Source organism: Carettochelys insculpta, chromosome 1 (genome assembly GCF_033958435.1).
Source record: "Carettochelys insculpta isolate YL-2023 chromosome 1, ASM3395843v1, whole genome shotgun sequence".
NCBI lineage: Eukaryota > Metazoa > Chordata > Testudines > Carettochelyidae > Carettochelys > Carettochelys insculpta.
The window spans coordinates 236998103-237015409 of NC_134137.1; the positions used below are offsets into that span (position 1 = coordinate 236998103).

Here is a 17307-nt window from a genome sequence, read left to right on the forward strand (position 1 = left end):
TGGAGAGTCCACAACCTCCCTAGGCAATTTATTCCAGTGTTTGACCGCCCTGACAGTTAGACACTTTTTCCTAATTTCTAACCTAAAGCCCCCTTGCTGCAATTTAAGCCCATTGCTTCTTGTTCTATCCTCAGAGGCCAAGAAGAACAAGTTTTCTCCCTCCTCCTCATGACACCCTTTTAGATACTTGAAAACCGCTATCATGTCCCCCCTTAAATCTTCTTTTTTCCAAACTAAACAAGCCCAATTCTTTCAGCCTTTCTTCATAGGTCATGGACTCCAGACCTGTGATCATTCGTGTTGCTCTTTTCTGGGCCTTTTCCAATTTCTCCACATCCTTCCTGAAATGCGGTGCCCAGAACTGGACACAATACTCCAGCTGAGGCCTAACCAGGGCAGAGTAGAGTGGAGGAATGACTTCTCGTGTCTTGTTCACAACACACCTGTTGATGCATCCCAGAATCATGTTTGGTTTTTTTGCAACAGCATCATACTGTTGGCTCATAGACTGTGTCTACACTACCAGCTTCCTTCAAAGGAAGGATGGTACTTAGGGTGTTGGGAGTTTACTAATGAAGTGCTGCCGTGCATAGGCAGCACTTCATTAAGCAAGTTCCCCCCGCGGCAACTCCAAAGTTTTAAACTTTGGCGTACCGGCACGTGTCTAGCCGCGGTGCACTTCCCGGTACTTCGAATTGCCGGGGCAACTTCAAAGATGCCTTACTCCTCATTGATTTCTTTGTCATTGGCTATCACGCTGCCAAGGTACTTGAACTCCTCTACTGTTTTTCACTTTGTTCCTTTGATAAAGATTGAAGCAGGGAGAACGGCAGATCCTGGAGCAGGTTGAAACAGTACCTCGGTCTTTCCTAGGCTGATGGTCAAACCAAAGAGGTGAGCTGGAGATCGGATTCCTTGTGTGCCATAAGTGCACAGTCGTCAGCTTCAAGGATGAGCCTCTCAAGTGTCTTGGTTTTACCATTCAGATGATGAAAGTCGAAAAGTGACCCATCCAGTTTGTACTTTATGTAGACTCCAGGTTCCAGGTCCCTACCTGCGTGGCTGAGGACGCACATGAAAAAGAGGTTGAATAACACTGGGGCCAGCACGCACCCTTGCTTTGCACCATTGGATATCTCAAATGGATCTGAGGACTTGCATTTGAAAGAACAAAGCCAGTCATGCCATCGTGGAACAGGCGTATGAGGTTAACGAATCTTCTCTGTCAGCCGAGTTTTGACAGGATAATCCACAGGGCTTCTCTGTTGATGATGTCAAACACTTTGATCAGGTCTATAAAGACAGCATATAGATACAAGTTCTGCTCTATACACTTTTCCTGGACCTGACGAACAGCAAAGATCATGTCAATGGTGCTGTGGCCTGGGCGAAAACCACACTGTGCTTCTGGTAGGTTCTCCTCTGAGGTGCTGATGATCAGACGATGACACCTTACTCTGCTAGTAAAATTTACCAGGACTTAGCTTTTTCCTTTCCCTTCTTTATTATTAGTTTGCTGTTCAGTAGCTTTGCCAAACCCTCGGTGGGTTATCTTCTTCCAAGAAGTATGAAATGTCATTATCTCAGCCTGCAAAACTACACATGTAATTAGTGATAGTGAAATTATCCAGTTTCTTTTGTAAATTATAGCCACAGTATTTTACTTTGATAACCAACCTCCTGTGGCTAAGTGTTCCTCAAGTTACCTATTTGCAACATGAAGCAAAATGTTCTATGCATTAATTGTCAGATGTTCATTTATTTTCATTGTGGGATAAGATGGAAAAAAAGAAGCCGATTGGTATTCACTCTGACCTTCAATGGTTGTGAATATTTCATTCATATCCTCTCTATTAATGCCATCTAAGATGGATAATCCTGCATAATCTCCCTTCCTATAGTATGTCAGTCCTGGCATACCTTTGACCATCTGTGTTGTCCTTCTCATGGCTTTTTAATCTTCATTATACCTTGTTTAAAATAAGGTGACTAAATATGGATACAGTGAATATCATAGTTCTATTATTTTCTATATTTTCTTTCTCTTATTGAATGCAGTCAGATAACCTATTTGCTTCTTTGACTGATGCTTCTGCTTAGAGAAGGCCTCTTTTTTGAGTTTATCCTCGAGAGTTCCTGTGTTTCCTCAAAGACAGCATAAGATTAGAGCCCATTTTCTTGCATATGACTTTAGTAAGACTTCCCCTGGAATATATTCCTTTCAGGTTACCACAGTATCAGATGTTTGTTGACGTTTTGGAGAGAATTCATAATTCAGAGATTGGAGAGTGACTTCTGAAGAAAGATTTTTTTCAAGAAGCCATAATTTTGCTTTAGCAAATGACGACTATCATGTAAGTATATAAATGTGTAAAATAATACTTTTATAAAAGTATTTGTAGAATATAATCCACAAGGAGAGAGAGGCATTTTCACGGAGATTTAAAGAGTTTGTGATTTAGAATAAGAAGAGGGAATTCAGCAAATGTACTTCTTAGATGGATATCTAGGAAAAAAATCCAGTGAGATTTACGAGACTATAGAGTAATATCCCTAGAGAAATGGTGGAAGCACCATCACTTGAGGCTGAGCAAAAGGAAAATAGTGAACAATCCTGTAGCCACAGAGGTCTAGAGAAGATGACTCATTACATGTTTTCTACTAACCCTCTGATACATATTTTGTATGTCTGACTTTCAAATCAAAGAAATGTAGGCCTGGAAGGGACCTCAAGAGGTCACCTAGTTTAGTCCCTGAGTCCCACAGAGCAGGGCTACTAATGAGGTCCATTGCTTATAAGTGTTTGTCTAACCTGTTCTTGAAAACCTTCAATAGCTCCAGAGGCAATTTGTCCCAGTACTTAACTATCCTGACAATTGGGGAAGATTTTCCTGGTGTCCAGCTTAAATCTCCTTTGGTGCAATTTAAGCCTTGTCCTATCCTCACAGGTGAAGGAAAACAATTTTTTTGCCCTACTCCTTGTAAGAAGCTTCTATATACTTGAAAACTGTTATCATGTTCCCACTCAGGCTTCTCTTTTCCAGACAAAACAAAGCCAGTCTTCCCTAACAGATTATATTTCTCAGACCTATACTCATTTTTGTTGCTTCTACCTAGATTTTCTCTAGTTTATCCTCATCTTTCCTGAAATGTGACATCCAGAACTTGACACAATTCTGCAGCTGAGACTGTACTCTCAGAGTTGAGCAGAACAATTACAAGTTATGCCACCCACCGTATAGTAACTCCATCTAGGTTGCATTTCCCTAGTTTGCATATGAGAGGATCATGTGAAATAGCATAAGAAGCCTTACTAAAGTCAAGATATACGACATCCACTGCTTCTCACCATCCACAAGGCATGTTACCCTTTCAAAGAAGGGTGTTAGGTTGGTTTGACGAGCTTTGTTCTTGACAAATCCATGCTGACTGTTACTTATCACCTCATTGTTTCCTAGGTGTTTTTAAATTGCTTGAATATTTGATCTGTTATCTTGATTGTACTAAAGTTAAGCTGACTGATCTGTAAGTCCCCTGGCTGTCCTTGTAGATTGGCTCTCTGTTAGGCCCTCTGGTAACTCTCTGGTCTTTCATGAGTTTTCAGCGATAAGCACTAATGGCTCAGATATCTCCTCAGTTGGCGCCTTCTTCTGTAATTCTGTTGTAGAAAAGGAAAGAGGACAGTGTCCTCAACAGTAAATAGAGCTAACAGCGTAGCCTATCCTCTTCTCCATATTTTCTCTCTCTCTCAATCTCGATCTCTCTCTCAGCTCATAAAGGGAAACTTGAGAGTTTTGGAGGAAGCTGTCTTATTCTCAAAACATGTAGGCTGTGTCTACACATGCCCCTTCCCTTCGAAAGGAGCATGTTAGTGAGCAGGTTCGAAAGATGCTAATGAGGTGCTGCAATGAATGTCTTGTGTTAGGAAGAAGGGCTTCCTATCTGGTGTTTGGAAGAAGGGCTTTCGAAAACTGGGGAGGTCCTTTCAGAAGGTCTCGTCTCCACGGGCGGCACGCGATTCGAAAAGCTGCACTTTCGAATCGCCATGGCTGCCATTATGCTAATGAGGCGCTGCAATCAATCGTGCCGTGCCTCATTAGCATCTTTCGAACCTGCTCATTAACATGCCCCTTTTGAAAGGAAGGGGCACGTGTAGACACAGCCGTAGTTTTGAGTGGCTGGGTTCTGCGCTCAGTTATACTAGTTTAAATCCAAAGTCGGATGGGTTTTTGGTGATTGTCACTGGTGCACTTAGAGTAGACTTTGGCTCAGGGTCTAAGGCAAGAACATAAGTCTTCAGTATGAAAAAATATGGATTTTCAGCAGGACAATTAGTGACTGGAAAATTGAAAATTCTGTAGTGAGAAAAATAATGTTTTGTTTGTTTAAAAGTAAACCTAAGCTCTTCTAACCAGTACAGAATGCCACCATGTGGCCATTGAGGGAAAGTGTCACTTCTTCTGTTCTAAAATTTCTTTGGTCTCTGTCTGCTTTCTCTTCATAGTCATGTAAAATGTAGGTTTGCTTTGGGTTTTAAATACTACTCCTGTCACATGATGCTCTTGTGTTCGCTATGGTTTCATTTTTGGGTGCACAGTGTATACCAACAAATTGAAGCACAGTCCAGGATGGATAATAAAAAACGCTCTGAAATAACACACTGAACAGCACTATACAGAAAAGGCTAGTCAACCTGTGAAATCAACCACAGGTGGCCACCAGGACATCTGCTGTGACTGATATTAATAAAAGGCTGGCTAATTTTAGCACTGCTACTCACATTTGCAGCTGTAAAGCTACAATCAGGGGGCCTCATAATCAGGCCACAAACTTTGGTGTGTAACATGATCACTAGCATGGTCAGGAAGGAATTATCTACGCTTATGAATCACACAACTGGCCAGTGAGTTTGTCTTCCTCTGAGGCATCAGGTATTTCCCATTGCCAGAGGAGGGAATAACAGAATTAGATGGAGCAGTTGTCTCTACGAAGGAATACGCTCTGGGATGCTTCCATAATCTTTCCATTCTCCGTTTCAGTTGGGTCAGACCAAATGGCTGTCCAGCCCAGTATTCTGTCTTCCAGCAACAACCAATGCCAGGTGCCTCAGAGAGAGCTTTGGTGCATATGGCGTGTGATGGAGCATTCCATATTTTCATGGGAATATACTTACGACTAGGACATGAGTAGAGTATGCATTAAGCGAGATCTTTCATGTGAGATATCATTGGAAAGGTTGTAATTACTGAATATGATTATCCCATTTGTATGCATATATCGCTTTTTAGATCAAGTTAGGAGTATTGAACTGTGTACCTGTAATTACACATTTGCTGCCTTGGGTCACTCTTACCGTTCACACTTCAAGACTGTGATGACCCATTCGTAAAAAACAATGGAGCTTATCCTTCCTGCCTACTTCAAGTTCAGCGGTTGATATACTGACACAGGAGCCTTGCAGACACGTGACTCTGTCACCCAATGCGGGGATCCATTTTGGATGCTGTATTTTCCCACAAGAGCAGAGGAAAAGTTTAGACTGAATGCAGAGAATTCTCACTTTTGCAAAATCTACTTAAGGGTGGCGAGTTAGGTAATATGGGTGAGCAGTTCTCCCTGGCTACCCCACTGAAGATGTTTGCTGGAAACAGGTAACACTGAACCAGGGGAAGGAACTGCACCCTGGTTGCAAGGATGTCTAGTCTGTGAAGATTATTATAATAACTTTTAAGATGAGCTATTACATGTAACTTGTTTCTTCAGTGTATTATGCTTAACTTGCATGGTTTGTTTTATTTTGCTTAGTAACCTACTCTTTTCTGTGTGGTATCTCTTATGATGTTTATCAATAAACAGCATAAATAATTTTTACCGGGGCGAGGGAGAGGAGTCTGTGCATATCTCACTTTATATTGAGAAAGAAATTAATTTTATAAGCTTATATTGTACGGATCTGTGTGCTCCATAAGACAGATTTATCTAGGGTTTAGCTCCCAGAGGGGAGCAAGTCTCAACTGTTGCCGCTTACAGTGTGTGGCCCTGTTCCTGCCTTGAAGCTGTGCTCAACAAGACAGGGTTCCTGGAGAAGCAGGCTCAATGAGGTCTTCAGCACATCAGGTAACAGTCCCCAAAAGGTCTTAACCTGGCAATCAAGCCCACAACCTTGGCATTATTAGCACCATACTATGACCAACTCAGCTAGTCAGCCACAGTGTAGTCTGCAGTCCTGTCTTGGAACAGTAGAGGTATTTCATTAGTCTCTGGAGTCTTTGGTTCAAATACAACATTTTAAATACCACTTGTTTCTTTTTGGCCACGATGAAGTGCCAATTAGCAGCACGCATAGCTCACATGGGGCAGGGGGTGAACCCTTCTTGCTGCTGTAAGCAGGTGATTTTGATGTAAATATTACAGAATTTCAGCATTCATTACTGAGAGTGTCTCAGGCAATTGCCTGCCCCTTGTGCATGTGAATGGACAGTCTCCGCTCTTCTGAGAGGAGCAGGAGACCCACAGCTGAACTTCCTCCGCTTTTGCACTCATAAGCTGTGGATACACTACATTCCATTTTCAGAAGCGGAAAGCAAATGAGTGCTATTGAAAATGCAAATGAAGTGTGCATTTACATATATTGCATCTCATTTGCATATTCACACGAGTATGCTTCTGGAAGAGGCTTTTCTGGAAGCAAAAACAGCCGCGTAGATGGGGTTCCTTTGAAAACAAATCCAGTTTTCAAAGGAACCCTGTCTACACAGCTGTTTTTGCTTCCAAAAAAACCTCTTCTGGAACCGCAAATGAGTGAGCAAATGCAAATGAGGCACGAGATATGTAAATCTGTGCTTCATTTGCATTTTTGATTTTGCTCATTTGCATTCTGCTTCTGAAAGCGGATTGCAGTGTAGCTGCAGCCATGCTATGGAATGCTTTTGGAAATAGTCTTGTCACTTTGCAGACATGCTGCACATTTGTTTTTTCTTAGCTCTGTTGTCTTCCTTTCTAACTAATGATCTTATCTTTGCCTATTGATGTGCTTGTCTCCAGCTCATCTGAAGAAATGTACTATCTTTGAGTCTTACCTGTCCCTCTTTTGAACTCAGCTCTGCACAGGAACTTGTCTGTTTTTCAAAAATAAAAATAACGTGGACAGGAGTGTCATTCCTTGTTCCATCTGCTCTCCATCATTTCTCCCTTCTGCTCTCATGTCTGATTCTGAGGTGTTCCTTTGTTATGTTCTGATTACCTACTCCTTCATCTCCTACCCTCCTACTAGCTACCTTCCCTCAGTATGTTTGACTCCAATTGCTCCTTTCCAGTTATCTACAGGGACACTTTATACCTTCAATTTGAAACAAAACTTCCCTCAATCTCATTTGATCCTCTAGCTACTATTGTGTTTTATCTACCTTCTCCCCTTTACCTGTATGGTCCTTGAGTGTGCTTTCGCTGCTAGTGTCTAGCTTTCCTCTTCTCTGGTTCCTTCCTACATGCCTGAGGTTTCCATGACTCTGCACTCTCCTTGTTCTCTTTTCTCATTGCTACCCACTGCTGCCATCTCCTCCCTAGACTCTTACTCTCTTTTCTGTTGCAGTCCATTGGCTTCCCTTAAACTTTTGTCCTAGGTCTCATCCTTCTCTCTTCTTCTCTCCATTGAAGCAGCTTATCCATTTTCATGGATTTAGCGTTCTTTGTGCTGAAGACTCCCACATTTACATCCAGTATCTGAAATATATTTAAATATGTAATAGCCGTGATTGATTCTGAGCCTAGTGTTGAAGGCGACCAGGCAGACATCAACAGTAGAAGAGCTTTGCAGTGATGGCTGTAAACAAGCATCTAGCTTTTCATGTTGACTTTAACCCTGAAGCTTCAGTGTTTACTATTTAAAAATTAAATATTTGGTTCTTTTCCATAATAAATAATTGACAGTCCTTGCCATTGGTCCCAGTAGCCATCGGTTTAAACTATATCTCTTTTCAGCAACATAGGCCTCCTGAAGCTTAGAATTGCCAATTGTAATGAAAAACTTAAATGCCATTTGCATGGGGTGAGATGCTTGTCACCCTGTGAACTTTCACGCTCCTGGGCTGACCAAATGGTTGCAGTTCTCATCTAACAATCGGAGCAGCTGCGCTGTGGAACAGATTCCTGAGAGAGGTGGTTGTGGTACCGTATTTGCAGGGATTCAAGGACAAAGCAGATGAGATCTTTACTGGAAATGAATTAGGGATTCAGTACCGGATGAGGAAATTTGTGCCTCACTTTATCACCTTCTTTTTCGTTGTCTAAGCTTGCATTTCCCATGCTGCTTTGTCATGAAGCGGGGTCAGAAATAATTTTCAAAGTAATTTATAGGAAGCACCTGTCAGAATGGTTTTACATAATGAGTCCAAATCACAACAGAATACAAAAGCAAGCAGTACACTTAACTAAATTATTACATACGTAGTCTAAAGGTGTTTCAAAATGTTTTCAGATTTTTTTGAAGAGACCCTGCTATATTTTTATGCTGTAGCACTCTTTAACATAGCGTGTCCTAAAATGTTTTTAATTTTAAGTGATCTTTCTCCTGCTTCCGTGCTGATGTTTAGAAGGGCCCTGAAGGGGCAGGGATGGCAGCAATATCACCAAACTTCCCTGAGCCTGTCCTTCCTCCCATTCCCTTTCTTCCCATGGTGCACACACGGGTCAACTGATTCTTCATCACTGATTAGTTTGATATTTGCTGCTGGTGTTACCAACAAGCCCCCTGTTTGCAGAGTTGGGAGTAAAGCGTGTGTTAGGCTTCACTCTATCCCCCACACCAGTGTAATGACAGTGATGATACTATGAGGGTGCATAAGATGAGAAGAGCAACTCATCATCAGCGAAAGAGTAGAACTTGACTGTACATGGAATATTGTCAAACGCGTTGAAAGCAAAATGGGGAAAATATGGGAAAATGTTAATGAATGTAATAATAATTAATCTATTTTCTCTCATCTCAGTTTTAGTTATAGACATCTTGAGGGTAAAACATACTACTAGTTTTAAAAAAATCAAGTGACTAGAAGGATTTCAATGTTTAATGTAATTGCTTTGTCTAGTCTCTTTATACCACATTAATCACTAAGCTATCTGAGCACCAGCGATTCTGTGGCTTCAGACGGTATGTGTATCTTTACTTTAAAATATGTGATTTTCCCCAGCAATGTCTGTGTTTAGATGTGAAACATGCAAATCAGATAAAAGGGAAGAGTGCTGAGACCTGAGGACCATTCAAAACAGTCCGCTGAAGACCCTCAGCTTGTCTTGCAGTAATTTTTCTCGCTGAGCCGATGGCTCTCTCTCTGGCTTACATTCTGCTCCTCCCTATGAACATTTTCTCTGATCAGAAGAGGTCAAAACAGGGCCCTTCTAAAACCCTGACCCAGATGAGCGTGAGTGTGAACATTTGTTATTTCAGGAGCTGTTTTCCTGCTGCCAGTAGTGCGACAGATGCACAAGGGGCAACTTCCAGCTGAGCCTAGGCTCCTCTTCCAGCCAAAGCACTTACATGCATGCTTAATTTTGAGCACATGGCTGATGTCCATGGGACTACTCACATGGCTAAAGAGAACAACAAGAAAAAGTCCTGTGGCACCTTATAGACTAACAAATATTTTGGAGCATAAGCTTTCGTGGGCAAAGACCCGCTTCATGGCTGAAGTTAAGTGCGTTCTTTCCCGTTGGGTGGGATCAGGGTCAGAATGCTCAGTACCTTGCAGGACTGAGCCCGAGCTTAGTACAGTTACTCACTCCTCAGCTGGAGAGTCCCATTCAGAGTGCCCATTGTGGGACAGTGCAGGAGGCAGATGGATGAGATACTGGCCCAGGCAGAACTTTGCCAATGGCTGAGAAGTGCTCTAGTGCTTTGCTGCAGCTGACAGATAAACAGCAGCAAGTGCTAGTGCACCACTGGAGTCAATTCTTTGGGGTTTCTCCTTCCTACGGTTGTCATGGTGCAACGACTGCACAGTGCTTCTGTTGTGGGGTTCTCGTCAGTCCTACTCCCACTGATGTCAATGGGAATTTTACCTCTAGTGTCAGTGAGAGATGGATGCATGACGCACTACAAAAAGCTTCTTCAAATACTGCCCAGCTTTCAGTGTATGTACAGTATCACCATTTTGTTTGGGCATCCCACATGTTCACAAGTAGACATTTGGCAGCAGGATGCAGGGGCAGCCATTTTGAATCTGAGACATAATAATTTAGCTTATGGTAGTCACAGAAAAGTGACGGTTGTGAGACCATTAGCTTTGTGAACATTCAGAGTTTGCTCCTGTTTGCAGACACGCACAGTGCAGGGGGAGAGGCACATTTCTGGAACCCGATGCAAAATCATTAAGAATGAAAACCAAAGGCTTATTAATTTTGTATTTACTTATTAATAATCTTGTCTTTTCCTTGGCATTAATGAGAGTCCTTCCCTGAGACACACATTACTAGGATTTTGACCTCACTTAGGAATCTGATAGCTGGCTCTTAATACACAAAGGCCGTGTCTACACTAGCCCCAAACTTCGAAATGGCCATGCAAATGGCCATTTCGAAGTTTACTAATGAAGTGCTGAAATGCATAATCAGCGCTTCATTAGCATGCGGGCGGCCATGGCACTTCGAAATTGACGTGGCTTGCTGCTGCGCAGCTCGTCCCGACAGGGCTCCTTTTCGAAAGGACCTCGCCTACTTCGAAGTCCCCTTATTCCTATGAGCAGATGGGAGTAAGGGGACTTCAAAGTAGGCGGGGTCCTTTTGAAAAGGAGCCCCGTCAGGACGAGCTGTGTGGCGGCGAGGCGCGTCAATTTCGAAGTGCCGCGGCCGCCCACGTGCTAATGAAGTGCTGAATATGCATTTCAGCGCTTCATTAGTAAACTTCGAAATGGCCATTTGCGTGGCCATTTCGAAGTTTGGGGCTAGTGTAGACGTAGCCAAAAAGGGGCAGTGATGGGGTCACAAAGGCCAAATCCTAGGTCCAGCCCGAATGGTGGGACTAAGTGGTGGGGCAGAAGGCTGCAGAAGAAAACTTTTCCTCTGGGCACAGAGGTGATACTGATTGCAGTGGCCTCTGAGACGCAGTTCTCCCCCAGCCTATGGTGGTGCAGGTAGACGTGGATGCACAGACTCCATTTTTGGTGTGCAGCCATGCAGGAGCCCCTGTGGAATAGGGCTCCCTACCTCAGTAGAGGGCGTGTATATTCCTGTACTATGCCTTCAAAATGTGTTCTCCCTGTGCATCAAAACTGCACCTGCTTCCACTGTCTGGGGACCCATTGCAGGGGCAGTGGTGGGATTTGCTCATCACTTCTTGGAGGGGGGGGGAAGAGAGAGAGAGAGAGAGAAACTGCCATAGGATTGCTTTGAGTGGTAACTTAAGGTAAGGCAGTTCTGTTGGTAAGAAACTGAATTTTACATTTTTGTTGTATGAAGCAATGAACTGTTCCGACTGATCACTTAACTAGTTTAAGACCTACACACCTTTTTCTTCTTTGGAAGCTGAAATATTACTCATGGGGGAATTGTGCAGCCAAAACTTAATAATTCTATGCACAATAATTTAAAACTTCGGTATATTTTATTTGTCAAAATAACATGATATAATCACACCAGTTTCAGTTCTTTTTGGTAATTTATTTCAAAATACATGTAAGTAAGTATGTCTGGAAGAATACAGGCAACCAAAAGATTCAAGATGTATTGTTTGGCAGATTCCTTACTAGGCATATTAATACAGTACACTGAACAATAACTCATTTAAATGACAGCTCAGAACAATATTTCCTGTGAGTGGGAAAAGTATGGAGCAGGTTTTTAGGGGAGTGGGGAAGGACTTGATTATTAGGGATCTTCTGCCATGCAGACCTGGCTGACCACAGCCTCTCTTGTACAGTCACAGATATCTGCCCCGCCTCCAAATATCCCTGCACCTCCATGTGTCCTTGCATCCCTTATCCATGTCTCACCACTCCGCTCAGACACCTACTTCTTCATCCCTTTGTGGCCTTGCACCACCTTCCCTTGTCCCTGTGTGTCTCTGCACCCTCAGTTGGCCACCCCTTTCCTCCCATAGCTCTGCATCCTGTCCCCAGCACCTCCTTCCCCCCAGTGGCCCAGCACCTCCATTCCCATTCAATCTCTGCCCCACTTTGCACTCCCTCACCAACCCTTATAAGCTGTTGTCTGATTCCCCAGCAGCCCACAGGGCCTGTCTCCCCATAGCCTGTTTCCTGATGCGGCTACGCAGGCATTGTGAAGAAGCCTCTGCAGTCTCTCTCCCTCCCTGGCTGAAAGTGCCTGCTGTGTTATATCACCGCAGCACCTCTGGTGGATAAAAGGAGGAACTGCAGACTTTATTTGCTCCTGGGAGCTGCTTTCATTCTAACACTACGTCGCCCTCTAGTGGGCAAAAGACACAACTGCAGCAACGTTTTGTCAGAAGCTATTTTTCTGCTCAAATAAAAATATGCACGGCTCATTTATTATGCGCAAGTGCGGCAGCACAGACTTCCCGCAGGAGTTAGATATCCCCTTTTAATGTTGTAATCTTCCTTTTTCTTTCTTTGCAGTTATGTGGCTGTGGACTGTTGGGCGTGGGAATATGGCTGTCAGTGTCACAAGGAAACTTCGCCACATTTTCTCCCAGCTTTCCATCATTTTCAGCTGCCAACGTTGTCATTTTCATTGGTACAGTCGTCATGGTGACCGGCTTTCTTGGGTGTCTGGGTGCTATCAAGGAAAACAAGTGCCTCCTTTTAAGTGTAAGTCTCCTGGAAGTGCGGGTTATTGACCATTGGAGCAGTTCACCAAGAGGCTTGGTGCTTTCTTCATCACTGGTAGTTTTTAAATTCTAAAATATATAGTCTAGCGCAAAGAGAAGTATATTTGAGGGAGTCCGTTGTGTGTGGTGTACAGGAGATCAGGCTAGAAGTTCCCTTCTGGCCCTGGAAACTATGACTCTGACTCTAGGAACGAAGGTCTCTGCTATGGAAACAGAACCCTACTTCACTTGCTTACTTTACAAGTGACCTGTATGGAAAAGAATGCGTTAGAGAATAATGTTTCTATTAAATTTCAAAATAAACATATGGAATTCAGTAGCAGGTATTCCCTGTGAAATTCTATAGTGTGAGATAAAAAACCTCCTCCTAGTTTTATGCAGTGATAGTTGTATAGTTAGAATACCACTGAGAAGTTTTATTCAAAGGGCTGTGTAAACATATTTATTTTTATAACTAACTCTCCTGTCTAGGTGCTACAACAAATTAAACATGTAATACAAACCAAGAACAACTCTCAATGTACAGTTAAGCACCAATGTTCCTTCTGAGGTGTTTTCCATCCATCTGTGGAATAAGTTCTGTTATATGCACAAAAGCATCTGTGGTTGGGCACCACCAGAAGAAACACATGCCAGCTGTGGGTGCTCTACCAATCATCTAGGCAGCATTTGAATCTCTCCTGGGTAGCCGCCCTACCGCTCAGCTTCTAGGGAACACTGTTAAGCACAAACCAGCTGCTAGGCAAGCAACTCATTCAGAAATTTCAACTTCAGAAAAATTGTCCTGGAAGTAATTACCAATAATTTCAGTAATCTACAATCAGTCTTTTCCCTTCCCCCTTTTAAAGGCTCAAGAAAAACACTGCTCCAGAAGTTAACATTTCTGGTCTCCATTGGACCACACAAGTCAATGATTTTACACTACTTAGTAGATGTAAATTGGTGAGAGAATTGTAAACTGCTGGCAATCTCTTCCTGTTTAAACCTCGGGGACTTAACTTAATTGCCTCTACCAATTGGAAGTGTAACATCTTTACGTGAAAAGAGAGACAGGTTCCAAGCTATCTGTGAATTACTAAGTGAGAGGCAAAATGATGTTATCCTGTAAAAGTGAAGTTTTTTAAAACAAATATTATTTTAAAAATCTGCTTATGTTGCTAACATCACATTATTAGAATGGGGGGAAATAGGCAGATACACGTCTATTTATGCTGTTTATTTTTTGTGTTTCATTCAGCTCGGGCAACGACAATAGATTGAGCAATTTGATTTTCCGGATCACATACACTTAGCTACAGTACTGCTCTTTGATTTTCCAATAATGTCAAGAAATGTTTCCTTTTAAAAAAATCTTCTCGGTGGAAATTTTTTTTAAAAATCATGAAAATATTTCTGTTCATTTTAGAATTCAAGTGTAAAACACAAACTCTAAGGCTATGTCTGCTCTAGAGAGTTTTGTTGACAAAACCCTGCGAAGCCTCCACATTCCCAAGGCATTCTGTTGACAGTAAATCAATAGAACACAGCACTTCTATCAACAGCATTCTGCCACTCCCCCATGAGGCAGAACGTCTCTGTCGATGGATTCTCTCGACAAAAAGACAATCTTGGCAATCCAGGGGACCCTCTCTTGACAAACAGAGCTTCCAGTACACCGGGCAGCCCTGTCTGCTGTGCTTCCAGTTGGCCATTTTGCTGATAGAGCGGGTGGGCACTCCTGCCACACTCTGTTGACGGAGATCACTCTTTCAATCCGCTTGGCAGTCTGGCCACAATCTGTCGACAGAAGTTTTGTTGGAAGCTATCTGCCGAAAGAAGTGTCTGACAACAGGTTGCTCTCGTGTAGACATAGTCTAAATGTTTTGTTAAAAGCTGTTTGCTATCATCTCTTTACAGTTGAAACATGTCTCAAAAGGGAATAACAAAGGGTGTAAAGTCTTGTGTACGCTGCCCCACTGTTTGGATCTGAGGGTGTGAATAGCTGTGTGAACCGAAGTGCTGTGTTATCACAACCCTGTATGGATGCTGCAGGCACAAACTAAAACATTCCTACTTTACGTTACTGTAGTCTTGTTTGAAGAGGACTAGATTAACTCTAACTAGGAACCCAAATGAGACCGCCCATGGGGCTGGGGAGGAGTGTCAGCTGCCTCGGGTCCTGGTGAATTAGGAGGGTCCAGGTCTCTTAGATGACCAGTACTACTGGATCCAGCCCCTCCTCCCACAGCCTTGTCCAGGGACATGCCAGTTCTGTTGGCAGCTCTGACCCATCACATCTCTACAGGTGCCTTCACTCTCTTGTAGTCTGAACTGCGGGGCAGTGTAGACGTGCCCTTAAAACCCTGGATGTGATCGGTTTGCTGGTGCATTGGCAACCTCTGTTGGTCATTAAAAGTAGTAACAAATACTGGAGGTCACACTTTGGGAAGCAGCCAGAGTGTGTAAGTGTGTTCCTATGACCATGCATGTTCAGATCCACTCTAGGGAAGTCTACACTACCATCAGAGGTGTGACTACAGCACATGCAGATGTAGCTGAGCTAGGTGCTAATCTAGCTTGTTCAAATAAGAATATCACTGAAGCTGCAGGCTAACCTCAGGGGAACATAGCCAGGGCCCATGCTGCTGTGACTTTATTGGTAGGTAAATCAAAGCTAAATCAGATATGTTTACCCATGCTGATTGCCATGTAGACGTGCCCCTAGGTGATTTGTCACAAACTAGTACTAAGATCTGAAGAGTGCTTTGAGAACCTGGTTTGACAGGTGCTATAAAAGTGCCAAATATGGATACAGGCATTGAACAAAGAAACAGTCAAATGCAATTAGAGTTTATCTTCTTGGAATTTGTTCCTGAAGCGAGGGAAATTTCTGTTTGTGGCAGCAGGCCTTGTGCTTACTTTCCTGAACACACAGAGGAATATGCTAGAATAGTCTGATTTCAGTGCCCCTGTCCAGTGAATTGCATAGTCAAGAGATGTAAGCAATGTCATATAAACGTTGCTGAAAGACAATTTTATACTTACACTCTGAAAGGGGAGAATGATAGCTGGGCTTAAACCCATGTAGTGAAAGCGTAGCCTTGGAAAATGTTAATACACTGGAAATGCAATATTGCAGAACTTAATAATGAGAATAATAATGTGATTACTATGCTTTTGTAAATTGATATCTAATTTGTAAGCTTTAGTGCAGGTTGGGAAGAAATGGGGGAAGCAAAGGCTACGTTACGTTCCTGGGATTTGAACTGCAGACAAATGCAGACTTAAAAATAAAAACACACACACACTCTCGTTCTCCCTCTATCATCTGCCCTCTAAGTAGTGTTTAAAACAGTCACGAAGTTCTGTGATATGATGAGTGCTGTGTATAACAGAGGGATGAGACTGGATTACAGGACAAATAATTCATCAGTAGAAAAATGATGTGAAATGTATATGCATAAAAAAGTTCTCAGCTGGGCAAATAGATGAGATTGGTCCTCTTAACCATCATGATTTTCACATTTAATATTGGGGATTTTCATGGGTTTCCTGTAACATCTCCTGTCTGTATTGCACTAAAGAAATTGTGTTTTAAATCAGGTTTGTCAAGGCACTAGTCCTTGACAATGATGCTTAATTTGTTCTTTCTTCAGGAAGCATGTATACATGTTTTGTTTCTCTTCGTTCTAGTTTTTCATCGTTCTGCTGATAATCCTCCTGGTGGAGCTGATATTACTCATTTTGTTCTTTGTTTATATGGACAAGGTAAGCAAATATGTCCCATAGATTAGTTGATCAGTTCTGGCAGCTAGGCTGGTTTGTGTTTGCTTTGGCAAAATAAAGATTCTTCTTACTCTTCTCAGGGAAAATTGTTTTAACCTTGTGGTCTTCACTTTTATGTGTGCCTCCTCCGTATATTGACTGAGAGTAATGAGTGATTAGGCTGGAAGGCTTCTCTGTGTGGGCGGAGGCAAAACTTAGAGTCTTCAGATGAAACCAAAAGCTGGGACATCTATTTTGTTCCTCCCTCAAAGGCCTGCTGTCTTCTCAGTTTAACTTGTTGCTTTCTCCTTGAGGAGCTTAATGTCTTGCACCCCTCCCCTTTCCTCACCAGTGGTGTCAGAAAGTGGCTGATGACCCCACAGAAGTTTCTCAAACCAGCTTTCCCATTCTCAACCCCTTCTGGTCTTCACAAGCAGGGAAAATGGAAAGACAAGCCCCTTTCTCTTACCCATAATGCCCAGGTTCCTTGCTAATGTGTTTCATGATGCTGACCTGGAAGGAGATGAGCATGCATTGTGGTGCCATGGCAGGCTGAAGCCCTTTCAGATTCATTACAGCTGAATGGGGGATGGGCAGGCAGCTTGCTCCCTAAGGACATCTTGGGTTTTCAGAGCAGCAGATCTTCCTTACTGGCCTCGGATGATGACAGACGATAGCAGGAAGCAGATCATCAGGCTGCCATTTCTAGCTGCTTCACAAGCCATCCAGTCATCCCTGGAAGAGACACTGGGAAGAGGTTGCTG

At 42.8% G+C, this 17307-nt stretch overlaps 1 protein-coding gene across 4 annotated transcripts in view; it reads left to right on the plus strand.

Moving 5' to 3' along the window:
- TSPAN9 (tetraspanin 9) overlaps positions 1 to 17307 on the plus strand; it is a 290330-nt gene that overhangs the window by 257102 nt on the left and 15921 nt on the right. For all 4 annotated transcript variants that reach the window (XM_075002810.1, XM_075002792.1, XM_075002784.1 and 1 more), the window contains 2 exons: positions 12588 to 12779; positions 16472 to 16546. In XM_075002810.1, coding sequence (XP_074858911.1) covers positions 12588 to 12779; positions 16472 to 16546 — 267 coding nt within the window. The remainder of the gene's footprint in view (positions 1 to 12587; positions 12780 to 16471; positions 16547 to 17307) is intronic.